This window comes from Catharus ustulatus, chromosome 6, assembly GCF_009819885.2.
Source record: "Catharus ustulatus isolate bCatUst1 chromosome 6, bCatUst1.pri.v2, whole genome shotgun sequence".
Lineage (NCBI taxonomy): Eukaryota > Metazoa > Chordata > Aves > Passeriformes > Turdidae > Catharus > Catharus ustulatus.
Window position 1 is genome coordinate 33,296,169 of NC_046226.1, and position 27,963 is coordinate 33,324,131.

Here is a 27,963-nt window from a genome sequence, read left to right on the forward strand (position 1 = left end):
TCTTGTTGGATAAGTCTGTAGGGGAGGTAGACAATGTTAATTTCTAAAAAAATTAACTTTACAGTTTCTACTAGTTGTGGGTCAACTCATTCTCGTAGGAAGAATCTTAATATTTGATTCAGATGGTCTCTCTTACATCTGGGTAGGAGGAAATAGCACTCAACTGAAATGATAGGAGTGTCAGCAAAAATAGCTTTATCTTCCTGCATAGGTTTCTACAAGCTGCTATGGTAATTTACTAGTGAAATCTTTCATTTCCAGGCAGATCATCACAATCCTTATCATATTGCCTAAATCCTTTAATTTGCAGTGCCTTCCAAGGTAGGCAAAAGGTCACTTTCCAGCACCCTAAAATTTTGCTTTCAGTTGAGGTAGGTGAGGATTTTCTGAGAGGCAATTGCCAGCAATATATATGCAAATGCTCTGTGTCTCTCCTAGGTGTGTACTTGCTGGAAAAAAATGCAAATATATTGCCCTACAATGATATTTCCTATAGGACAAAGATCAACATATATTATTGTCTTGGCACTTACTATAAATACTTTCATACAGTGTTTTGAATTCCTCAGTCTACCAACTAAATCCGTACGTGGATATTAAATATATATTTCTTTGTCTAAATGGGAAGAGTTTTACTGGTTTTGTGATAATGATTTTTGTCTGCTTCTGCATATTTTTTCTCTTAGGAAATTTCAAATCTTGCTCATGTTGTTTAATGAGCTGGCTGGTCAAGCATCTGATGCCCCGGTGGGAACTTTCAAAGTCACTGAACACATTTTTACTTAAATCTAGCTGACATTTCTGTCTGTTTGATTTAATGTATGATTTCCATATTTAGATTACCAATCAGATGAAGCATAGTACAGTCATTCCTCTGCTCTATAAACACACATGCATCCTGCACAGAAGTGGGCTCTTCTGCTGTTGGTCTGCATGGCAAGAGTGTTTTTAAATTCTGCTGGCATTTGGGAAGACTTTGTAAGTCAGTTTTAATTATAAATAAAATTTTGAATCTCTAATGAAAATCCTAAGTGCAGAATTAGTCTTCAGGACTTTATTCTCAGACCATTTCAGTTGTTATAATCTGTAGAACTAGTCTATTACAAATGATGAAGTATTTATTTACCAGTTAAATGTTACAATCCTAAAAAAAAAAAGAGCGTGATGTTATAAATATCCATACTGTTTATAAGTAATTTTATTCAAAGGTATTAAAATATTTGCTATTTGCATGCTTCAAATTCTTGCCATGAAGCATGTAAGTATTGATAGATCTTTTGAGCAATTATTAATTAATTCATTTAGTAAAAATCAAAACTTAATTTGCTTCTCATGGAAGCTTGGCATTCCTCCTGATTTTGCACAGAATGCACCTTCCCATGCTGAGATTTAAAAAATAAATTAAAAATTTCTCCACTGAAAAGTCCATGTATTCTAAGTTTTCTCTTCATCTGATTTGTTTGTTGTGGGTGACAGTGCCTGCAAGCCCAAAACTTCTTGGTGATGATACCTTCCTGCTCTCCTTGTGTGTCTTTATTAGGCAGTAACAAACTGATGAACATATTCTAGAGGAGCCAGTCCATCTATCAGCCTATCTCAGGCTGACAGCAGCGTTACCCCAACCTGTCATACAGGGCTGTGCCCCATGTGCTGTAACCAAAGTTACTCCCTAGAAACCTCCACTCAGCTCTGAGCTCATGTGGGTCTGGATTTCAGATCCATGTACTTTATAACAATTCCAACTTTCCTCCCCAAAATCAAGTCAGATTGATTCTGCTAGAAGGGAAGAGTGGCTCCTGGTCCTGTGCCAGGTCCTGTGCCAAATGACCTACATATGACCTCATCCCTAGTTCCTGACATATATTGAGGACAAAGACCCGCATTCTTTTCTTTTCCAATATCAGACTGTTGAGGTGATATTTTCCTGCCAGAAATGTCTGAAAAATTAGCCTCTTCTGATTTAGTCTTGCTTTTCATGTAGTAAAATTTGTAAAAAGAGAAAGCAAAACAAACTGACTTTGAACAGTGAAAGAGAAAAATAGCATGACTTTCCTCCTTTAAAATAATGTTTTCATGTAGTTTTTGCTTTTCTTGGGCAAAATAAAAAACAAAGCCTGAAAGCAGCAGAGGATGGGGCATACTTGTTACCCTTAAAACAGTGATATGGTAGTGAATAAAATTTTTGGGGTTAATCCTCTGCCCCTTCTTTTTTTCGTGTATGCAAAGAATCTTTGGGACATGGAGAGGCAGAGAGAATCCTGTAAATTGGATGTCTTCATCTCAGAACTGTTGTTCACAAGAGACGTGAACTGACAGGGGGCATGTCTGCAATAATTTGATTTCTGTGATGTTTTTCTGTACAGCATGTTGAAGTTAGCCTGAGACTGGGGGAGGAGGGAAGTAAGTTTTCAAGGATCTCATTATTGAATCCATTAGAATAACAATAGTAATAGTAGCAATAATAATAATAATACACCAAAAAGAAACAACAAACCCAGGGTGGATCTTCGTCACATAATTTTATACCTTGGAGTAAGTGAAGCTGTCATCAGGATCCTCTCTGGGAGCTGTTTTGCACGGATCAGTGCTGGCGTTCAGCCAGCGATAGGAGCTGCAGCCCAGCTTGCTGTCGCTGCCAGTGTTCTGTTGTGTAGGAAGGGAGCCCAGAATAGCAGCCTTCTTACTACCTCCCTCAGGGTGCTTCAACAATTTCTCAAAGGTCAGTAGAAACTAGTTATCAATTAAAGGAGCTCTCTCTGCTTTTAACGCATCTTACAGGCAGTGGAGAAAAAAGCTTTCAAATTCTGCTACCTCTTTCCCTGGAATACTTGTAAGGATGTGAGGATCCAGTGCCGGTTGATTTGTTGATATCATGGGGGTCAACATCAAGGTAGTCCAGACGAGTAAGCAAAGAATGCTAACTTGGTCAGTTTGCTCTGGCAGGAGGAATGTGTAGCCAGTATTCGTTCAGTAGCCTGTGATAAAATGAGCATGCCCATAGAGTTAGAAATAGCCAGTCTGGCTCCCGGTCATTTGATCTGTTCCCAAGAACAGTCTCTCTTGAATAATCTGCTTAGTTTATAAATCAGTCAAAAGACAGAATATCCTGATGGCAGGTAATAAATATATTTGAGAGAAGGATCTGGACAAAAAATGCCAAGAGGGGGATTTTTAAGTTTTGCTTTCATTAAAAGATGAAGGAGAGTTTCATCGGGAGGCTTAGTGACAACTTGATATTGTTTAGACAGTGATCTATCTGAAGAAAGATTAATGTTAATTAAAGTGCCATTGGAGAAATTCAGCAGATGACAGCAGCCAAGCTGGCTACAAGCTATATTTAGAAAATTTACTTCATTGCATTCGGTATGACTCATTTATTAAGTTAACAGATGAATCAATAGCTCAGCTTCTTATGGCAGTCTCTTAACGTGGAACTGTATATAAAGACTGTGTTCATATCTTTGGTCAGAATTCAAATTATGAAAGCTGACCTGTATGGATTCAGTCCAAGAGCACAAGTGCCTTGCACAAAATGGAGCTCTGCAATAATACTCCAGTAAGTCAGTCCAAACATGGATATATGGAGGGGCACAGGGGAAAATCAGCCAGAAATCCAACTTGCACTGCTTGGGAAATATCACAAGTAGCAGATAGGTCAGCTTGTTAAAATAATGTAACAGAGTTGTAATTTATTTCTACTTTTGTTTTGTCATGAGTTTGCTTTTCATATCTGAGTTGTGGTTCATTGTTTCTTGCCTCCATTTGAGCACAGTTCTTCCTGGTTTTCAACTTTCCTTAACTTGAATGTAGTTTTCTCTCTTCCATGATGTTCTTCTTTAATTTGTGAAATAGTAAAGCATCCATCTGTTCCAATACAACTGTGTTGGCCTTAGTTCAGTTTATTTCCTGTATTTTGCTAAATTTTTAGGTTGCTATGGAAACCTTGTTGTTCTCCTGAATCCTTTTTGTGGACTTTTGCAAACCCAGTCTGAAATAATAAAAAAGACACTACATTTCTATTGGTTTTAAATCCTTTGTTAAAATAGTTATATTTATTATTTCATTATTATTATTGTGGAATTTCTTTCTTATCTTTTCTGATCCTTGCCTCAAAGGCCTTCACCAGTTTAGACCGGTGTAAGATGTGGTTTTTCATTATTGTTATGTCAGCTCTTATTTCTACAGCTAGGAATAATTTCAGTTCTCTTTTGCAGAGAGATTAGAGAATTGGGCTGTCTGTATTACATTCAAGGTATGATACAGAGCTGATAAGACTAATGTCTGTCAAAAATTGAATATAAATTCTGTATGTTTGAGATTATCTCTTGCATATACAAGTGAAACATTAAAGGTAACTAGTATTTAAAATAATTTCACTGTTATAGTGTGGCTTGCTATAGTGTGAAAATACTGCAGTTTGGGAGAGAAAGACTTTGCACATTAGATTTCTCTGGATGAAATTTGGAACTATCTTTTCAGTGTACTGAAGGTAGCTGGCTGTGTATAAAGCTTTACTCTTGATTGGGTATATATTATCAGGGAGAAAATGCCATATCTATTGGAGTGTGCTAGATGTTGAGTTGTTGAAATGGAGAGCAGTATAATAAAATCTGTAAAAAAAGTAGAACGTGAAAGATGATGAGTGACTGCACAAAATTTGCATCCCTAGTGATCTGAGTTCTGGCCGTTCTACCATATTCTTTGCTGCATTATATTTTACATACAAAGCCCATTGTACTTATTGTATACTCAAGCTAGCTGGTTCTTTGCCCTTCTGATTGCACTTACTTCTTGAAACGTGATTAAGAATGGTACTGTAAAATACCCTAAAAAAACGACCTACAAAGAGAGGTTTTTCACATCAAAGTGAAAAAATATGCCTTGTGCAAGCCCTCTCATAGATTTTATCATCCTATAGCTGAAATCTCCTGTGTATGATTGTCTGGTCTCTGTTCTTTCAGATGTCTGTAATCAAATCAAGGAATTGCACAATGAGAAGCAAGCTTCCAGACAGGGCACAATTGATGGTTGCTTTAAATGTAATTCAGAGAAACTCTTGAAATAGGAAGTTTTCCTCAAGTTGGACATATTCATTATTGCATTGATTTTCAATTTGCCTTGATTTTGCTGGTTTTTCTTAGCAATTATCACAATGTCTTTGGTTTTGTCTGTTACTTCTGTGTGTGATTTTGTCCAGTACCTTACACTTCAGATTTAGCTGACTGTAGGAGATTTATAATAGTGATGTGGCTCTGTTAGCTGCATCCTCCCAGTGTGTGTGATGCCTTTAAACTTCTGTGAAACTCACAGCCAAACTTTCCATATAATGTGAAATCTCTTTTCTATGTCCTTTGCCAGTTAAATCTGGTACTATAATCTGCTGTGGTGGATCTCTTTCAGAAGTTATAAGATTGACTGAAATCTAATGTTCTGAAATGAAGAAAGTATAGACTTCCTTAAAAACTTCAAATCTGAGACATTGATAAAATTGTTAAAATCTCTGGTTCTCTTTCACCTTCAAATTTGTTATTGTTTATATTTGTAGACTGGATTTTTAAGATAAACATGTCAGTGTAGGATTGTAAATGGATTAAGAGATATATGAGCTGGAGCTATCAGTGAGAGATTGTTTATTTAAACAGTAACATAATTTTTTATGTTTCTTTTAATATGCTCTCTTTCAAAAATGTGGAAATGTGATAGATGATTTTATTTTTAAGAGTGGTACCATTTGAGCTGCAACTTGGCAGATTGAGAGTGTGTTAAACTCTCAGCACAAAACTTTGCAGAACTATTTGCTTAGTGATGCTATTTAATGGTGTGAGCAAGTCAGATGAGCTTACTGAGTCAATTACTTTGATTTTTTTTTTTTTCTGACATTCCAAGAAAGTGCTTAATAGTTTGTGCCAAGTGTGGCCAATAAAGAAATCTTCCAGGTGGAAGTCCATGTTGCTGGAGTGTTGGCAGCAGAGGCTCTGTGTTCTCCTTCTGCTAGAGGGCAGAAAGACAATGATTTTTGGGGTACTCCAAAGGGTAGGCAGGAATGGATCTCAAAGAAGTACGTAAAGGTTTCTTTCTTACAGACCTTATTGCAGTAGCCATAGGACTGGTCAGGTGCAATGTTAACGTGCATCTGAGCCATTGCTTGGCATGGTTTGATGAAGCAATTCTTTGTCATGAGGCTAAAGCCAATTTCTTGTAGCTATCCCTAGAAACACCAGTTGAACAAAAGTCATGAAAAATAAAAGCTCATGTTTGTACTTGCACTGGCAATAAAAAGTCTCAGTTCTCTTCAACTTTTAGCTCATTTAATGAATGGAAGCAATGGAAGTTTCAGAGGAAATGAGGGACAGCAACTGCTAAAATCTTTGTCCATGATGGATTTGGATGCTGTAGTATCTGAGCCCTGTCTCTACCTCAGAAATCATAGCTGATGTTATCTGGAGCAGTGATGAACTTCAGACTTTTCCTATGTGGACTTCATCTGTGTAAAACCTTCAAACAGTTCATTTACAAGAGAGATATGAAAAGGCAGGACTTACATGGAAAATCTTAATGTGTTTTCTGTGTTATTTTCTTCTTCTCTTTTTCAATCAACTGAACATTTATAATAATTTCAAGATATGCTAAATACATCTGTGTAGAAATGCTGTCAGTTGGAAAGAAAAATCCCAATAATAGCAAGATAATTCAAATACACATTCGATAACTGTCTACTGGCTTACAAAAATTAGTTTCTTATGCGACTTCCATTTTTGTAGGATCCAGAAAATGAATAGTATTGCTGTGTAGAGCCAGCAGGAGGTCATTAGTGCACTTATATTTTTAGGTCTGAATTGTCACTATCAATGAAACTGCTTCATGAAATAAAAGCAGCCATGTCTGTATGTCTCTGGGGAAAATGTAATATTAACCACCATTTATAGTACATACTATTTATTCATGCACCTTCAGTATGTGAACCAAAATTTTTGTAGGATTTAAAAATTAATTTCAGTGAGTTCCATGAAGGAAAAAACCTTCTATTTTTTTCTGTGTAAATGCCAGCTATTGCCCATCAACTATGTTTTATTACCAATCATTAACCACAGAGATTTTTCAAACATGGAGTCCATAGAGTTTGTGTGATTTGTGATGTCTCTTCATGCACATTTAATTAAAAAATTTCAATTTCTAGAATTGTATTTGGATGCATTTCAGACTTTGTAACAGCATAGTGAAATGCTCAGCACAAAGCACATCAGGCTTCAAATATTTAAAATTATTCATTTGCCTTAGACAATCAACAAGAAATCATAGAATATTATGATTGATTGCTGTTAATATAAAAAAAAATACCATCCTGATGATGGCAGTTCTGCTTGGCTGACTTAATTGTTAAGGCGATAGGCACCTTGTTTCTAGTATTTATGTTAATCACGTAAGGATTTGTCGTTGGATAAAGAAAGGGGGCTTTTTGCTTTTGATTTGGGACTTACTGGGTTTTACCTCTAAATTGGTAGTAGGAATACTGTGTTTTGGAACAAGTCATGAGGCTATTAACATACTGTATTTTCTGTTACTGGTTTTGAGAAGATCTTTCTTCTTCTGGTTTCAGGTTGGGTGGGACTATATCTGCATACAAGATAGTGCCAGACGAAATAGAAGAAATCAAGGTACAGTATTACTGCTTTTCAACACTGAATTTCTTTGGAAAATTACAGAAGTGCTACATTAAAAAGCATATTATTTCTTGCTTTTAAGTGTATCATAGGGGAGAGAGGAAAGTGTCTAAAGTAAAATTATTGGAGCCGTATTTGTGCATCTAAAATAGAATTTTAGTTATTTGTACAAATACAGTTTGCCTTCAGCTTAAGCTGACTTCAGCACAATAGGTTTGATGCCAGATTATTTATCAATACCTATTTCTGTTTTGCTACCTGAAGACAGGTGGAAGACTGGGATGAACACTGAGCTATATTTTCATAACAAATATATATATAGTGTCCTTCTGCTTTTGAGATCAAAAGCACATCCATATTTTTCAGTATTGTCTGTCTTAAGAAACGGATAATGTGAAGTAAAAAAATCGTTATAAACTCTTGGATTCTGAGTAGTGATAACAATAAATGCTGAAGTTTACCTTCAAAGTAATGTGCATTGTAACAAAACTCACTTTAGTCAAGTCCACCCTGAAACACACATCAGCAATTTGTGTCAGTTTTGTTTTTCAGTGGAGTGAAAGATGGATATTGGGGGGAGTTTTGGCCTGGATCTGATGGCACAGTTTGTGTAGCTGATTCTTTATTTGATTGTTAGTAGGTCAGTCTGACACATAGCTTGCTCCCTGTGATTGCTTATCCCACTGTGCTGTTTTACATATTCATTTTCAGCCATGCAAAGAGAATTAAGAATAATTCTAAAATCTTGTGAAGGGAAATGACTGTATAATATCTGATGTAGACATGACTTCACAGTGTGCAAATGTTGAGAATTTATTCCTCTTCAATTAGTACTGAACCCACTGCAAGCGTCTGCACAGTGACTGCCTGTATCTGCATCAAAGTTATCACATTATCATGATCAAAATTTATTTTTGTCACCTAAGATTCATGGATTCCTCTGTCCTGAATTTTATCCTGATTTATTACTGAATAGAGCCAGTATTCAGACTTTGGTGTTGGAATAAAAGAAAAGAAAGAAGGCTTTCAAAATTTAATAGTGGTATTTTCATGATGCTCAGAGAACTGCTCCAAAATTGTTTTTAAAAACTACAAAAAACCCTAAATCACAATCTTTCTCCTTTTTTATAAGAGAACCAATACCACAGATATTTTGTTAATGTTGAAGATAAAGAAAGCTGGTATTTCTAGCTTCATTGTACTAAACTGAGTTCAGTGAACAAAGAAACATGGAATGCTGGGAGATAAATAATTTTACTTTTAGAAATTTACTGCAAGGTTAGTAGTCATAGGAATTTGTCACCTTCCTAGGAGAACTGTTCTGAAATGTTCAGCTTTTTCTTATTGAGCTGCTGTTTAAGTGCTTGACATCCTAGGAAGCATCAAAGGATGGGTTACTCATTAGTCTCAGTTGTGCCAAGATGTAAGTGTGGAAGAAGGATTTCATTGTTCAAAATCAGAACTATTTAAAGTTTTGGGGGAAAATCCTTTCCTTTACTTGTTTCTGGTAGCTGTCCTGTCTTGTTCAGGTAATGGGGTTTTTCAGTGTATTGGAAGTCAGGACACTTCTCACACCTTAAATGATTGAATTTCTCAAGCTGCAGTACATGTTATTTATATTAAACAAGGCACTACTGGAAGATGCCAAGACAGACAAATACATATTGGATATCAAAAAGTGTTATTTTGTACGTATGTATTTTGAATAGCAGCTGGTAAACAGCGAGATGGAGTGTCCTTGCACGAAATGTAGGAGTAGTTTTAACATCTGGAAGGCTCTCCTAGCTGATTGGAGTAGAAAAAGGAGAGAGGAGAAAACAGAAGGAAAATCAGCTTACTGGAATATTACTTCTAGAGAGAACAGAATCTTCTTCCATGCACCTTAATTCAGTAATTTTTGCCTTACAACTATCTCTCCCCTATTTAAACATGAAATATTAAGAAAGTTAATTTGATGAAATATGCAAAAATAACAGCTTCACTTTTAAAATCCAATTTAACTTGATGGATTGTTGAATTATATTTATGCGAGTTGTATTTTCATGTTTTCTGATAGTCCTTAAAAAGTAAACTGCTTTCTTAAATGGTAAAGGAGATACTTTATCAGAGTGTAATAATTACTATGACAAATAAATAAGTCTCATAGCATTTGCATGTATTCTAGAAAAGGTGGTAGATTGAGCTCTTTTGCAGCTCAAAATAACTTATGAGGAAAACCAATATATTAATTTTGTTAATTCCTGTAGTTAGACCATTGCAGGCATATGAATGAGGAGTGCTTAGGGCAGAAGTGGTAACATGCGCCCTAAGTAGTCTTGTGCACCGTTCCAAGGTTAGGAAGAATTGTGTGGAACTGATCACCACTACAGTTTCACAGCATCTGTATCAGTCTAAAATGAAGTGTCATGAAGCCTACCTTCCCTAGATTTTTTTAATAGGAGCTTAGGTTCCTGAAGTGAGAACATTCAACAGTTAGCCTTACCTAGATGCCATCACAGGTTTCCCCCCTGAAAACTCTTCTAGAAGGTAGATATGTCTTCTATCATATGATCTTCTACTTCAATAAAAGAAGCTTTCAGAGAGTGCATAAATGGATGTACTGCCATCTGCATTCCTGTCATTCCTCTACACCAGTTAAAGCAATGTCACTTCATTTTCAGTACCTGCTGGTTTTAAAATGCTTCTGGAAGTGATAAAGACAGTAAATACAGAAGCTGCAGCACTTTCTGTGGAAGTGTCGTTGTTTCATCTTTCTCTATACTTCTATTCTCATCAGAATATTCATCCTGTAAACAAGAAGCTTTTCAAACTAGCAAAAATGCATTGTCAGATTTCAGCCTTGTTCCTCACTCACTGTAATAGTATGTGCCTAAAGGACAAATCTTCCAAGCCAAATGATTTCATGTACATATGGCCTGGTGAGCTTATCAGGCAACACTGGTTTGGATGAACAACGTGGAGATTGTCTCAAGAATAAAGAGAAATTTATGACTATTATAGATTAGGGAAAGTTTATATGAGGTGTCTATAGATTTATGTCACCAGTATCATCTTGTGGTTTATAGTACCATGAGAGATAGTCTTTGATTTCTGCATTCTGCCAGTACAAAGAATATAAATTATGTGGTGAAGAGTGGTTATTATAGAAGAAGACTCAGTTAATAAGAAAACTCATTAACAGATTTCTTAAAAAAATACTTGGTTTGCTAGGATTTGCTGGTCAACAGCAGAAAGGAATTTAACAGTTTCATGTTGTGTTTTTAATATGCTGTTGTATATACTTTTCATGTAGACATATGCATGCATCTCAAGACCAAAAATTGATTTTGTAGCAGGTCCTTAATTCATGAAAGTAATATGCACAAGGAAGACAGGAAAGCTAGAACATTTCATTCCTATAATATTTGTGGCATGAGACAGATATTCCAGCGTAGAGAGTAAAGTTAAGTAGTTACCTCCTGTGGTAGTTAGTTTAAAGAATATTTCTTGTTAGAAATATTTTGTTAGTGCTGGTTGTAAATGGAAAATTTAGATGTAAAGCAGTTCTGGAGCAAGATGGGAGGAGTTTTTTAATTCCATTAACCACCCTTTCACAGACACACACTTTATGCTCCTCAAGGAACACTTGTAATTCTTCCATAGATGAAGAATGAACATATTCTTTAAATTAACATATATGTATAAAGTATTAAAGGTTGCACTTAAGACTACAGACATTTTCCCCTGAATAATGGTAAGATAGCTCTTTTTTTCTTTAGGAGAGTGTGTTATTATATGAAAATATTTATCCACAGCTGAAACGTGTTCTTCTCACATTGCCTTCATTCTTTGAGAAAGTAGACTCCAGTGATAATGATCCAAGAGTAGAAAATGATAAAAACTATGGGGGAGAGTGAAGTAACCAGAAAGGAAATGGTGAGCATTATGTCTTCTTAAGAGGTCAGTTGCCTTAGATGACATAGGAATTCAAAAGATTTTAATTTTTTCGCTCAGTCATTTTTATGAACACCTTAGGAACGAAGGAAGTGGATTTCAGTGTCAGTGAGATGTATTTCAGAGTAAAGCTGTACTCTCTGCCATTAAAATATTCAGCTTTGATATAATTACAATTTAAATCATTCTATTCCAACACTTTCTCGGAAATAATTTGATTTGCTGACTTGTGATGTCATATACCTACATAATGCTGTATCCCACAATCTTTTTTTCTTTTTACTCCAAGAGTAGCTGATGAAACTCATGCAAACTTTTATGTAAAGCTAAGAGATACTGGCCTTGATTGTTCAATGCATTTTCATATTTATCAACATGTGGCAAAAATAAGTAGCAATTTGTCAGCAAGTGCCAGTTTGTAGTTCCATATTAAAAATAAAACACAAAAGAAAGGTAGTCATAACTACTGTGGTGGATAGTCCACAGGAACAGGGTTGATGATAATACTGAGATTATTGCTCCTTTATCTGTTTGGATCCAGCACAAATGAAAAGATTTGCCCACTCAGAATAAGTTTTTTGAAGAGGCTCAAGCTGTTTGAAGCGTGTACTTCCACTAATCCTAAAGCACCAATGAACTTTGCTATTTATCTTGCAGGAATGACAATTCTGGTTTCTCAGTTTTTCTGCCCGTGTTTTCCTTCTTCTGCATCTCAAATTATTAATTACTAACCCACATCACAAGAGTTCTTACTAAGCATCACATAAAAGAGTATTATCCAATGAATGTCTGGAGAGTTTTAACAAGTAGCATCTCCAGAGATTGTAAAGCTCACATATACAAGTTTTAAAAGATTTAAAGGGCGTATGTGAGGGTCATGTCACATGTCATTCCATTAGATTGCTAGTTATGTGTGTTGGCCAAAACTGAGGGCTTGTCTTTTAACTCTCTTAACATGCACTCAGAGTCTGACCATTCAGTAGACAGTTTCATTGTGCTCCTGCATCCAAGTGAAGAAAGTTTCTAAAACCTTTTGCAAATGTCCTAACCAGTAACAAAAAATTGACAACTGAGATGTCAGCTTAGCATATGAAATCCCCAATGAACTTGCAGATTTGTTTTTCCTACTTACTTCTTGGTTTTCTTATAGACATGAATCCAATTAGGTCAATTGAGAAGTGGGATGTGTTAAGCTAAAACGACTTTGTCTCATCATATTTCCCTGTAATCAAAGTTCACCTGATGTACACACAGAATTCTTCTTGAGTTAATTTCTTAATCCTGAATTAACAGAGTCAATCACTGACTAGTGTTCTTTTTCAAGATACATGTATCATTGTTTAACAACAGAAAACTGAGTTTTTACTTGCTGTATCAATCCTTAATAATTGATGTGTTATTTCAGATGTTGTTGTTTCCATGCTAGAGAGAACTAAAGTTTTGTGTGTGGGATTATGTGACAAAATTGTCAAAAACTTCATATAAAACAAAAAATTACTTTAATTTTTCGTCCACATTTATGCGTTGGTACTGCAAGCTAGAGATTTGCAACCCCTGCAGTATTGCTAATGTACTCTAGGCCATGCAGTTGTGCTTCTGTTTTGTAGTTCTTGCCAACAGTTGATTGTTTATATTATATTGTATGATATTATATTGCTCCTAGTTGATTGTACTTCATTATCTGCTGTATTATGTAATTTTTTCTTCTCATGAGTCCTTTACTGATCTAAGTTTTGTTTCTTCTAAAACTGACTTTGCCCCTTTTTCTGGAAAGTGCAGTCTGTGTTACATTGGGTTCTGACTCCAAGCTTTTGATGCCAAGCATGGCTGTGCAAGCCTGAATAGTCCAGGTACAGTCTCATGCCAATGAAATATGAGTGTTTCATAAGAATGCCTTTTCTATTGTGGGATTTTTTTTTTCCCACCTATGAAGCCATTAGTAGTTGTGAATATAAGTTTTGACTTTTGGATTGTTTCTGCTCTGATAGGTTTGAGACTGTTTTTGCTTGGAGGACAAGACTGTTCTCCATGCTATAACTTTTGCAATCTCAAGTTTCTGTATAGAAACTCCCTAGGGAGTACTCACTGAAGGGGCTTTTCATCTGTTTCTCTCATCTTCCATGGATGATGGATACTCACTGCAATCACAGACTCTCAACCAAAAAAAACCATCTTTACAAAAAGAATGTAAAATGAGAGATGGCTGAAGTGTCTATCAAACTCTGATCTAGGAGTGCTGAATGTATCAAAAACATTTTTCTGCTTTCCTGGCAAGGGCATCAACTACCCAGACACTCTGGATGAAAGAGTGTACTCACTAACTCCCCACAAAAATAGGAATTGTCACTTTTTGTTTTCCTGCTGTCTTCCATCTTATGTTTCATAGGCTTTGTGACTTCAGAGACTTCATGTCTAGAAATGACAAATGAGACCACCTCCCCAAATTACCTTGCTCTTCCAGGCTGTCTTGAATCTAGAAAATGCTGAAGCATTATTATAAATTCCTGTTCCCTGATGTGAGTAGGATTTAAGTGAATGCATTTTATGTTGTATTGTGCAATTAATCTTACAAACATTCAAAAGTTAGCCTGTGATTTGCAGATCATGGAATATTGCCACATGGGGAAGGGAAGGGCAGGAAGACTGTGCATCCATATTAGTTGAAATACAATGCTAACAAGAAAAAATCATTATAGTAATTTTATTATTTGCCTTCTAAAGCAAGCAAAATATTTCTGTAGCTCCCCTGCAAAGAGAGAACAAAAATAGCTGAAAGTTAATTTACAAGACAAACCACTATATTGTTAATCCTTTAAGCATTTCTGCTTTCTCAGCATTTAAACTGTTGCGTTTAAGAGGGGACATTAATGTATATCAGATTTTTCATTACCACAGACCTTCTATTCAGTCTGTCTTAATTAAACATGTTAGAATAGGATTTGAAATCTCTTGTTGTTTTGCAGCATAAAAAAAAATCTCTGCCTCTCTCTGTGGCTGTAGTAACCAATTTTGCCTAAATTCCTCCTGGCTTTCTTTCATTTTCCATTTTTGCTAAATACATGTCTTTGTACCAGCCATCACCTGAAACCTATTTGATTCCTAGGGCATCTTCTGACCAGCTCTAACACAGTCTCTCGTGTTTTTCCTCTGACCCCTTATACTGGGCAATGTTTTCAGTGCCTTCTGTTCTCACTGGAAGAGTAATTTCTTAAATGGGATGTCACTTAGCATGAATGAGAGGAGAAAACATGTTCAGCTTCATTAAGCAGCAAATGGCTTTTGGCAAGTGTATAAGTAAATCAAGTTTATATAAAAGCTCTAATTATTTTCCACGTGACCTGTTACATTAAGTTTTGGTTGGTTTTATTTACCCTGTAAGAATGTATTCTGATGATTCTTATTTGAGATCTGTGAAGGAAACTTAATGTTATCCTGTCAAAACTGATAATGTCATAAGTAATTAAGGGCATGGCTGAGTTTGAGGGAGATCAATATTATGTTAATTTCTTCTGGTAAATTTATTTCTGAAATATATTTCTTTTTATGATTGTCACAATAGGTGAATGCTGGACCTGTATGTATAAGAAAAAAGGTCATCAGGGTTTTGCCGTTTTTTGTTTTGTTTTGTGGTCTTATTTGTTTGTTCATTTTGCTTGTTTTTTTAAATAACCCTTAGTTGTACAGCTATTTACAGGTTGTATCTTGGTGAATTATGAAAATTATTATCTGTAGAGAAATGAAATATTACTGCAAATAAAGACATTAAAATACTGAGTAGTTGGGTGACAAACCATCTGATGAAATTCAGCAGAGATTAATGTTAAATGATGTGTATAAGAGATGTGAAAAAATCCTCAATTCCAATTTGCATATAAAATAGAAGTCTCTAATTAGACTGCTGTGATCCAAGAAAGAGGGCTGAGCAGTGTGCTGAGGTGGTTACTGTTAGCTCAGTGTTCAAGAGCAGCTGGGAAGGTGGGACATGGGAGCCATGGGGGTGCACTGAGGAGAAAGGAACTGAGACTGGAACACTGAAACTCTTCTTTTGTGTGTGAGCCTCTGGTGCCACACCATGTACAATGGCATGTGAGGGGCTGTTCCCCTAATCACAAAAGTCGCACACTAGCACTGAAAAAGATTTAGAGTCAGGTTATAAAAATAATCTAATTTATAGAAGCACTTTTATGTGAAGAACAGATAAAGAGACTGGGATAAACATTCTTCCTTATTTATACTGCACTTTTAAAATTAACTCTCATTCATAATTTATGCAAATTTTAAGAGTGCCTGAAAGCAGGTGCCAAAGTTTTGATTATCTGTTTTCTCTTGGTTGATAGTGCACTGATTGTAAGGAAAAAAAGAAAGAACATTCACAGCAGTCATCTCTCTATCAGATGCCAGTTTAATACACTATGTCTTTCTGAAAAAGATTTGCAACTGGTAGACTGCAGATAATTCTGCTAGAATAGTGTAGTTTATTTTGCTTTCGTAGTATGTTTTTAGATGATTTTTAAGGTTGTGTTTTAGTACTTGATTGGAAACCACAGTAGGAAGACACCAAAAACTACACAAGCCTCCCTGTGATAAGCAAGCTTGCAAATTGTATGAATAGAGTGATGCTTAGTACTTCACTGTGTGATTGCACCTTGTCCTGGTTTGAAAGACAGGTACCCCCAACACACCTCATCCAACTTCTCTGATAGTTAATTAGGTTTTTTGTGGTGCCCTATTCCTATTAGTGACCCTGTCATATATAAGGTTCACTGTCTAAAACAGAATATGAAACGTGAAATGTTTTAACAGAAAATCAATCAAAACCTTCCTTCAAGGAGTCATCATAAGGGAATGGTATGGAAGTATTGACACGTTGAACTGCGGCTAGAGGCATTTTGTTTGCTCGAATACTTTCTTTTATCAGTTGCACAAGATTGCTCTAGATGAGATTTTGTGCTAATGAGCTTTATCTGAGCACTGATGTAAAATGAAAAATTATAAACGGATTCTGTGTTTTATTAAGTATGTTGGGTGAGTGGCTCTTCTCATCTCTGATACTGCACAGAGCTAGAATGTTTGCTTAACTGATGTCCTAAAGGCTTCCAGAAATGGATGTCTTCCAGCAAAATAAAATCAGAGCCAAGTGTGTAGAGACAAATTTAAAAATGCCTGTCTTAGCCCTAGCTGCCCTGTCCTTGGTGCCAAGAATTGAACATCTATCTTGAGTAGTGTTTGTGTTACCAAGTAACACAAACCAATAAAATGCATCTATCTATAAAGTAAAGCACGTGGTGCTGGAGATCCAGCGTTCATCATATATTTTTTGATAGTTATTTCAAACTACTTCTAGTATTAGTCTGTGTGCCTGTTAACAGCTGGAGTGGATTACACAAGCTGCTGAAGTCCATCTTCCAAATAAGTTTTAGCTGAAAGGATTCAGTTCATATGATCAAAGGCTACTCTGCAATATGAACCAAAGTCTGTTAAGCAGAGAGGTGCTAAAAGTGCTGTTGTGTACTAACAGGCTGTGGTAGATTTGTCACGAGCCTCCAACCACCACATGTATTCCCATAACACAGCATGTCAGGTTACAAATGTGAAATTCATAATATAGTACCATTGTTGCTAGTGAAACTCTATTGTCTGAGCTAAGTACTTAGAGAATGTCTAGCCCTTCTGGCACACTATTCAAAGAAAGAAACAGTGGTCTAAACCAGTGGACTCCAAATGGTTTGATCATCTATCTCATCAGTAAAGAATTTTGGAACATTATCCTCCAATAATGTGTATTCTGATATTTTCTCCCTGCACTACTACTCCCTGTGGATCCTAGAATCATTTGGTTAGAAAAGACCTCAAAGATCATCCAGTCCAAACATCAACTAAACTTTGCTAAAGCATGTCCCCAAGTGCCCCATGCATTTAAATACTGCCACAGATGGTGATTCCACTGCTTCTCTGGGCAGTCTGCTCCAATGCTTGATAAGCTATCTAAATCCTCCCTGGTGCAACTTGATGCCTTTTTCTCTTGTCCTGTCACGGTTACCTGAGAGAAGAGACTTGTCCCCACCTTCCTACAATCCCCTATCAGGCAGCTGTAGAGAGCAGTAAGATTCCTCCAGGCTAAACCACTCCAGCTCCCTCAGACCTTGGTCTATTCTGTATTAAAAATATGGTATTGCAACAGTTTTAAGGAAGGAAATCCAGAGGATAAGATACCAGGATGAAAAAAATTCTTCCCCTGAAATTTGCTTCTGTATCATGATTAAAAAAAATAAATCTTTCCCAAGAACTTCCTCTGTTTTTTATTGGGTTTTTTCCAAGATAAAAAGCCTTATTGTGTCCATTAACATAGATAGCCATTATATTTTATCTACTGTTTAGTTCGTGAGGTCATTAGTTTGTGGAACTGTTTCATGATTTTTACCTAAGGAAACTGTTAAGTGATGCCACCAGGTAAGAAGAGGACAGTCACAAGAGCAGGGTGCATCTTGGAGTGGAGGCATCACATTCCTAAGTAAGTGGGATTGATATGGACAAATTATCTCCAAGAGCTATGGTTCTAACAAAAGCCAATTCGTTTTTGCCATGGTGTGTGTAGAAAACACTGAATAAGTAGTGAACAACAATAGTATTATATATTTGGGTGCAAGATTATGTGCTTTACCAAACAGAATATTTTGCTATTGCACGATAAATAATGTAGTTTGTTGTGTCCAAAGTCACAATATTTGCTCTTCTGGATTATCTTTGAGCTCACTGTGGAAGTGTTTCTTAGCATGCACCTATGCATAAACCTATGCAGAGAAAACAATTCTTTTGAAATTAAAAACTTATGTAAGATTAAAGTTTGATGTTTTCTTTTTCATTTCCCCTATGGTTTTGATATATTTATTTTCTGAATTCTTCCATGATACAATAGGTAGAATTTTGATATTATTCACTATCATACTGATTCTGTACTTTTCAATTATAGTAGGACTTCAGAAATTCTGTGACTCAGTTGTCCTAAAGGAAAAGCATAAGGGAGGGAATTCCGCTGAGTCCTCAAAGTTCAGTAAAGGTGGAATGGTTGAAGAGTTTCACTTTTTAAAATACACTATTATAAAAAAGACACAAAGAACTTCTAGAATTGTTCTGGCAGAAGCTATTGCATTCAATTTCAGCTGCCTCATTATGACAAGATTAGGTGGGATCCTAAGACTGCCAAGGTAACACATACTCCCTTTCCTCATTTCTGCATAGAATGACATTTCTATTTTCTCTAATTATTTATCACCTCCTTTGTTACTGTTGTGCTCTATCGAAATACCCTTGATTTTAAAATTACAAATACAGTAGCACTTTCTCTGAGTGTAGCTTCAGTATCATGATGATATAAACCTCTCTTAACAAATAGGCTCATCCCCTATGGAAATTTGTACTGCTCAGTTCTGTCATTTTAAAGGGTTCTTCTGGGTTCTTGGTAGTTGAACATAATTTAACATGAGTGAGAGTATTTAAGATGTATCACTCTGGAGAATGAAGCTATGTATCTGAGGATGCCTTAGGAAGATAAGATCAAGATGTAAAATTGTTGTCCTTCTTTAACAAAGCAGAAAATAGTCATTCTTTATGTATTTGAGATGTATTCTGTATTTTAATAAGTATTTCTAGGGAATAATGCTATATAAAACAGGCAATGTGTAAAAATAAAGCTGACTGTCATTTGGGACACTGAAGCTAACACTTGAGTTTTACAGAGCATCTAGAGGCTCTAGATAACAGCAGACAATTATTGTCAGGCTGTTTTGAAGGAAAGATGACCAAGTTTAAAATCAGAGAGCTACAACAAACTGCTTTACATACAAAAGCTCCAAATGCCTCTCCATAATGTTCCAAACTGTGAATGCTTCTGTTGGTGAGAAATCCAAAGGGATTGCTATGTTTCGAAAATGGAAAAAAGCAAAACAGTATTTATGAATTAGTATGCTCTCCTTATAATTAAAGCTTTTTCAAACATGATACCTGCTACAGAGTTGACTTCTGAGACACTCAGCAAAAGAACTAAGAAATCAAATCTCACAGATAATGGAAAATTCTGAGTTTTCTGGGGATTAAATATGTTCTGCAGACTTGAGTATTAAAAGTGCTTAGTACAAACTTTTTGACCATTTAGCCTATAGCTGATATACAGGCACGAAACTTTCTTCGAAATGATGCCGTTCCCTACATTTGCCATTTTGGTTCTATTGAAACAACTGAGCTACACCTCATGTATTTGAATATCAGTCATTTTTACATTGTGTTATTATATTTCATGTTTTATATTAAACAACATATAGATTTTAATATGTGCACATTCAGAATATTTTGAATTTCAGTATTTTGTTGCACAATTTTATTAAACCTTAAAAATCAATCCTATATTTGGAGAAATAGTAGTTTAACAGACTCCTAGTTCTGCAACAGGAAAAACAGCTGATTATGTTACAGTTCATTTAATACCATGGCAATTTCATAATGTACAAATTAAAAAAAAAAAAAGGCTTTCTCTCACTGGTAGAATAAATAGCTAATTTCAGAGTAGCTTCTGTTGAAATGCTTTTTAAATTCACTGTGCTATATCTCTGCCAATGAAAATATTATTGGATATGTTTAAGCACTTATATTGCCTTCTGAGAATGGCTAAATAACAGGGAAAGAAAACCAAAAGCAATACTCTTACTGTCCTCATAATTATCTATTTTGAATATGTATGAAACATGAAATTAACACATGATCAGCTATTTTTAAATTTTATCCTTTCTTGTGGTTTTATTTAAGAATTTGTTCTGTCATAGAATTGTTTAGGTTACAAAAGACATGCAAGATCTCAAGTCCAACTGTAAAACTTAACACTACCAAATCCACCTTTAGATCATATTCCCAAGTGCCCCATCTTTTAAATACCTCCAGGGACAGTGACTCCACTTCCATGAGCAGCCTGTTTTAATGCTTAGTAACCCTTTTGGTGAAGACATTTTTTCATAAGATGCAATTTCAACATGTAGGTTTTAAAATCAGGAATAAGATGCAATGCGTAAAGCCCACTGACAAATAACAAGTTTGTTTTGCACAAAACAGATAGGGGTAGATAATACCTTAGTAATGCAAATTTTTTTAAAAATCAAGTTTAAAATTGAAACTTTGGTATAAACAGTTAATTTTAAATGCTTTTCTAGATCACTGGTATTTCCCTCATGCAAAACTCCACATGGAAACCTGATTTTTTACTCTTTGCCATTGTAGAATATCTGCAGGGAACTGAGGGTAACATCCAAAGTATAAGGTTTGCAAAAGAATTAACACTTTCTTATCAGACCTCAGTTGGACACTGAAATCTATCCAAAGAACAGAGATCACTGATGAAAATTTTTGTACAAGTAGGGTCAAAGAGAAATTTAATATCTCCCTACAAAAACATTATAACAAAAGGAGCCTAAAGGTGTGAAGTCTGTTTATTCTATCAGCCTGCAATTATTTCCTGAGCAAAATAGTATTCTCTTGTCAGTACTGTAAATTAGGATGGCCAGATGTTAACTTGCTAGTTAAGACCTTCAACTGAGTATATTTAATTGAAGTGGTAATCTATTTTCCTGTGCCTCAGTTTTATCATGGATTTTACTAGGTTTTTTTTTTTTCCCCTAATGGTCAAAAATATGGGAAATTCAAATTTCCTGAAATAATAAAAAAAAAAAGGTAGATAAGTTGCTGTCTGAAATAAAAAAAAAGTCTTATCACTGTCGGTTTTTAGTGTAGAAAGTTGTATGCTGTTCATTCAAATAAAACATATTTAGTGTAGCCAATGGTCTTATATTTTCTTGGCGATATTTTGAAATTTGGGTGACAGACAAAAATTGCTTAGAGTTTCCTGCTAAATATATCTGCTTTTGGAGTTAGAAGTGAAAGCTGAAACAGGAGCTAAAGACTTGAGGGACTACTAAGTGATTTGTGACATTTAGGAAGGAATAGCTATGGTGGCTTTAAAATTGGCTTAATTTTTTCAAGTTGATCAGTATGGATGCTTACAGCTTGAAAACCAACGTACCATGAATAGATTCATTGGTCCAAATATAAGGACTTTTGGAAGATAGCTGCTGTAGAATTATTGGATTCCTGCTATTTAACCTTAGATTTATAACTTCTGGCAGAAGAAAAAAAATCTTTTCTCTTTAATGTTTTCAAATATCATGGTATTAGTGGGCCTGGAGAGAGAACTCTTACAGGACAGAAAAGACTTGAATAGTAATTGCAGGAAAAAAGCAAAGACCTCTCCTTCTGTAGTCAGAAGTCGTGGGTCTTGAAATGAAAAGAGCATTGTGTGTGTTTTCTGTACTGGGGCAGAAAGCAAGAGAGAGAAAAGTGCGAGGTTCTTTCTGGATCTCCGTAAGAAAGGCCTGACAATAAATAGCTGAGTGAAATACCTGCTTTCATAAAGCAAAGGAAGAGGAGGAATATAGGTAGCAAATAAATCTTACTCCCTTCAGATGCTGGAAACTGTTTGTTCAGGCAACATCAGATCAATCTGTGGATGAATTTCTCCACTCATGAGAAATTTTTGCTACTCTTTTAGGGAAAGGAAAGCTGCGCTGGTGATGTAATCTCCAGTGCTGATTGGAGCTGCCTACAGACTCCTCCATTACAATGAGGTGGATGAGTCTGTCCTTTGTCCAAAGGGGTTTGTACAGCATGACACATTCCTGAAAACCATGCTGAACATAGAGCATAGCACCTTCTGTGGGAACTTCAAGGGAAATAAATTCCTTGATGTATGATGGACTCCTGGTCAGGAGCACTGCAATATAAGAAATGTTATAACCAGAACAGTTTGTGGTCCTTGATTTCCAGAGGGTGTTGCCCAGTTGTTGCTCACAGATGAAATGTGTTGCCTATCTCCCTCATCCACTAATGCCACCTACTCTCTCTTACTGAAAATACTATCTGTATGACTCTGCTGCCTGTGTAGGCTCTTCATCACTCTCCAGCACTAAAGTGGCAATTGTCTCTACAAGGGTAAGCAGTAGTCCAGAGATAACATATACTGCATGCATCATAATCCCCAAAGTAGGATGTGTGGGAGATGATAAAGCTCTTTGAAAGGGGCAGTATGCTATTTTTAGTTGTTGCAATGAAGCCTTTATTCTAAGTAGCATTGAGCAGTTGACTGTAATGTGATTTGACCTTGTCCAGAAAGGTAAGTTTTGCAATTAAATAACTGAAAATCACTTATATAAGTATTTTCATGTAACAGACCATATGTTAGGATAATGGTATATAAAGCAGGTGATACACAGTTGAAGAGACTCATTATTTCTTATGCAACTCTTCTTTGAACTGTATAAATAACTCTGGATTCTGGTAAAGGTTAACCATATGTGTCTTCTTAAATCTTTGAAATAACAAACAAGTACTACTAGTCCAGAGGGCTTTCCATGAGTTCTGGAAATTACCTCTAGAAATTACTCATACTTTATCAAGGAGGATTCTCAATGGCACAGGATCAGGTTGGAGACCTGTCACTAGTCTTCTGAGGTTCCATATTGGGCTCAGTATTCATTAACTTACTCATCAATTACTTGGATGAAGGGCAGGTGCTTCCTCAGCAAGTTCACTGATGGCACAAAGCTGGGAGAGTGGCTGATACCCCAGAGGGCTGTGCAGCCCTGCAGAAGGACCTCAGCAGGCTGGAGAGATGGGCAGAGAACTGTCTGAGATTCAACAGAGGCAAGTGCAGGGTCCTGCCCCTGGGCAGGAATAACCCCATGGACCAGCACAGCCTGGGGCTGACCTGCTGGGAAGCAGCTCTGTGGAGAAGGACCTGGGGGGGTGCTGGTGGACAGCAGACTGTCCCTGAGCCAGCAGTGTGTCCTGGTGGGCAAGAAGGACAATGGGATCCTGGGCTGCATTAGGAGGAGCACTGCCAGCAGGTCAAGGGAGGTCCTGCCTCTCTGCTTAGCCCTGGTGAGCCTCACCTGGAGTGCTGTGTCCAGTTCTGGGCTCCTCAGAACAAGATAGACAGGGAGCTCCTGCAGTAAAGGCTGTGAAGATGATGAGAGGGCTGGAGCATCTCTCTTACAAGGAAAGGCTGAGGGAGCTGAGCCCAATCAGCCTTGAGAGGAGGCGACTGAAAGGGAATGTCAGCCATGTCTGTCAGTATCTGAAGGGAGGGCGTCAGAGGATGGAGCCTTGTGTGGGAATGATGTCAAACAGCTGGCATCCTTACCAAGATTAGAACAAGAGAATGTTAACCCTAAATGCCCAGCTAATTTGTGTGTTTGCTGAGGATGCTGTGAATATGGGTGGAAAACCACTGTGTGAGTATGTCAGTTATTGCGATTGAAAACAACCACATGCAAAGAATGCTTGAGCCGTGTTTTGTGTGTTACAAAATTAGTAAGAGGCCCTAAGGATCAATTAGAAGGCAGTGGTATATCTGTAAAGAAATTAAATAAAAGGGAGCTCACTTGGGAGAGTAGAAAGAGAAAAACAACACCTGTGGAACTAAAAGCTATTGCACTGCATCAGTGTATTTTTTCTTCGTTGACATCTTGATACCAACATTCTGATATTTTATATTTAGATTTTTTAATATTTGGATTATTTATTATATTTAGATTTTTCTTTGCATTGGATCCCATCATCAACAGCCAGGGTCTTCTTGGTGGTGCCAAGCAATAGGAAAAGAGTCAATGGGCAGAAATGATGCACAGGAAGTTCCACCTGAACATGAGGAAGAACTTCTTTACTATGCAGGTGACCAAGCACTGGAATGGATTGCCCTAAGGGGTGCTGGAGACTCCCTCCTTTGCACAAGATTGTGTCCAGGTGATTCTTGAGTGTCTCTGCAGCAGTCAAGAGACTCGATATGATCGCTGCAAGCATTTGTAAGGAGAAAGCATTCTATGCTTCTCTCATTCTGATACCAATGATTAGAATTTCTTTTATGATTTAATCAGTAAAGTTTGGCATATGTTTTTAGAAAAACAAGAGATGACAAGTAATTCTGCTTAGAATCGTTCTTCCCAACTATTTTCATATATCTCTTTGAACTTTCTTCATGTCTTAGTCAACCTTTGTGGCTTTGCTAACATTATGAGACCGGGTTGAGCTAGATCTGTTTGGTGAAGCATTTGTTTTATTAAGCTTCTGTTTGCTCCATATGCAGCAACTTTATCAAATAAGCAAGACTTCCTACAAAGTTTTCTCCAGCTTAGTTGTCTCAGAAAAAATGCGCATTTTATTTATATATATATATATATATATAGTCTTTATCATATAACAAAGTGATAACATATCTTTCTTTATAGCACAAAATAATATCCAAGAATTTAGAACCTTAGAAACAATGAGGATTAGAATATAAAGAATTTTTTCAAAAGTGCTGTAGGTTGTTTGAAATTCTGTATATTATTTTACCTGAGAGATTTCCAACACCATAAAGGCATGTTTGAAAACCTTAGTACCCTGGCAGATTTTAGTTTCATTTATACCAGCTGCAGAAACAGTTGGAAGGTGATTCTGAATTCTCTTTAGTATTCTGAATGCTTTTTTTCCACCTGATTCCAAGCAATTTTGTTGTTAGGACATATCAAGAAAAAATAAGCATTTTTAAAAAATGTTCCAAAAGAGAAATGACCCGAAAGTTTCAGCTCTTAGAGCAAGAAGTCTTTCTGATATGAATTGCTCTGTATTCGTTTTCACCCGAGTATAAAAGTTGAAATCTTTAATTGCAGTGGGATTGGCTAATGCTAAGACACCTCTGCAAACTGCAATGGAAGCAAATGATGGGTCATCAAATTCTATGGTAACAGCTTTAACCCAGTATTATGTAATAGCTGTAATCCTTTGGGCCTGTAAGAGAGTCTGCATGGACTGAATTCTGAAATTGTTTTCCCTTTGAAGAGAATGGCCTTTCCAGTTCAGTAATTCAGTCACTCTTGTAAGTTTGGTTCAGTCTTACAAAAAGACTGAAAGTGCAAAAAGGTTCTTTCTCTATGTTTTACTCTTTGGAGCTTACACTTACTTAGGAATAAGCAATAACCTAATCAGCAAGTCAGTCAGCCTATTACTAGTCATTCTATTATTCTTTTATTGTGCTCTCCTTAAAAAAAAAAAGAAAAAGCAACCAGGGCACATAGGGAAAAATATTTTTTTCTCTAATGATCATAGTAACTCATTTTTCATTGCCTTCAACAGCTGTTAATGTGTTTTTTGTATTAATAACTAGCAAATAATTTCAAGTGATTTTTTTATACTTTCCTTTTCACTTTGGAGAATCATCTTCAGGATCTCCAGGATTACTCCTACTCAACAGATAATGGAGAAGTGCTGACAATCTAATCACATCCAGAATACTCCAGTCATCTTTGTTTTGTTTCATATACCTTTCTCTTTGTTGTTTGTTGATCCCTGTCATAAGAATATATCCGATCAGGATGTCCACATCTTCCTTATATTTAGAGAACTAAAGGACATTTCTTTGTTTTGGATGAGGAGGCTTCTTTACTGATGCTTTATTAATTTCTGGAAGCTAAATCTAACATTGATTATTTGATGTGGGAGGTCATTCACCATCTTAAATTGACGCTGACAGATCACAGTAAGATCATAGCTTCAGTTGTTAGGCCACTTGACCTGTACATGCACTGGTTGACCAAAAACATCTTATGCACAGTAATCTGATGTTAGAGAATTAATATAGGTAATAGATAGTAATCTTAAAATCTCTCAGATGGTAGGAGGATCCCCTACAAATATTTAGAGATATTAGCTAGGCTGGCTTCTTTATTGCACAAGAGGAGCATCTTCAAGATATTCTGTGATTCTAATAATTGTTCTGTTCTGGATCCATACACTGATGTTCAGAACAATGACTTTTTTAGTAAATGGCACCATCATAGTGCCCTGTAAGAGCAAGCATGGAAGTGCTAAATGCATCCATTAAATAATTACTCCATCCATGGAACTGTTGTGCTTGACACAATTGTTACAGATTTTTAGAATCTTCAAAATATGCTGGCACATCTTCTCAACAGCAATTTCTCTGCATATTTGAATAGACAGTTGTATTGACAATATTATTTGTCAAAGACTAATAATCTATCATAACATCCAGAAATTAAAATGTCTTCTCTAGAGGACAAGAGCATCTGAGTTGGTATGGGGATATCTTTTGATTTCCATGCATTTCAAATCAGTGCTTATCTACCAATACCCTTAATTCTGTTGTGGTTAGAAAAGAGCAGTGTCTGTGTCGCCACAGTCACTCCATTCTGGCTTGAATGATATCAGTACTTGGAATTCAGGAACTTGTGAGCATCTGTTGTTGTAGTCACGCTGCCTTTTATTCCCCACACTGATCATTTGGACTAATAGACTCAGATGTAATTGAGGCCTCATTTTTCATACAGTGAAGTGTAACACTGTATTTGACTATTTAGACATACAGAGCATTTTGGATAGGAAGGAGACCATAACCTTTACATACATTACAAAATAGGAATGGTTTCACCTCAGGAAGAACCTATTATCTGTTAGGGCCTTGTTTCTCAGTACTCTAGAATGCTAGAGTTTTGCAATGCCGCCTGTGGTTGTGCTAAAATATACTCGTCGTTTTGGCATGTCACACAGATGGCTGGTTTAATAGAGCCATACAGCAATTTTATTTGGATTAGGTAGGCTTGTAAAATGGTTCTCTTTTTATGGTGTATTGATTGTAAGTTACCACAATTGGCAAACATAAAGAGAAATGCTCGGTAAAGACAAAACTGTGGGATTTTTATTTTGTGATTTCACCATGTTCTGACAGTAGTTGTACTCATAAGCAGCTGTATGAGAAACTTCTTCTGAAGTCTTCATAGGCATAATATGTTAGCTCTTCCCCTGTTCTTCAGTCTGTGGCAATCTTGGGATTCCCAAGCCAAAACATTAATCAGTCAGTCTCTACGGCAGTCAGTTTTGCTTCTCTCCAGAGTAATGATAGCTAGTAGCACGAAAGTATAATCTAGGCATGCATACTCTATGAGAAAATGATATTGTCTGTATGATAAGTTTGTTGCTGCTTTGATCTCAGCTCTCTCAATGTTTGTTATGTGTAGTTCTTTTGATTTCTTTCTGTATTTTGTTGAGGGTACCAGGCTGCTCTCTCTGGTTGAGTGCACTGATGTTCATACATTTCACAACTCCCATCTTCCTAACAGCTGATCAGGATGTGTTGAATTGTTCGTGACTGATAACAGTTTCCCACTGTTCATGCAACCATGGTTGCTTCTCCCCTTTTGAGCTCTTAAATTCTTACTTCTACTTACTCCGTCTACTTGTGTCTATGAAAGTGGTACATTTGGAGACAGTTTTC

At 36.3% G+C, this 27,963-nt stretch overlaps 1 protein-coding gene across 23 annotated transcripts in view; it reads left to right on the plus strand.

The window, feature by feature from the left end:
• The window catches only part of GPHN (gephyrin), a 276,586-nt gene that overhangs the window by 105,606 nt on the left and 143,017 nt on the right, over positions 1-27,963 (plus strand). For all 23 annotated transcript variants that reach the window (XM_033063946.1, XM_033063950.1, XM_033063948.1 and 20 more), the window contains exon 3: positions 7,598-7,655. In XM_033063946.1, coding sequence (XP_032919837.1) covers positions 7,598-7,655 — 58 coding nt within the window. The remainder of the gene's footprint in view (positions 1-7,597; positions 7,656-27,963) is intronic.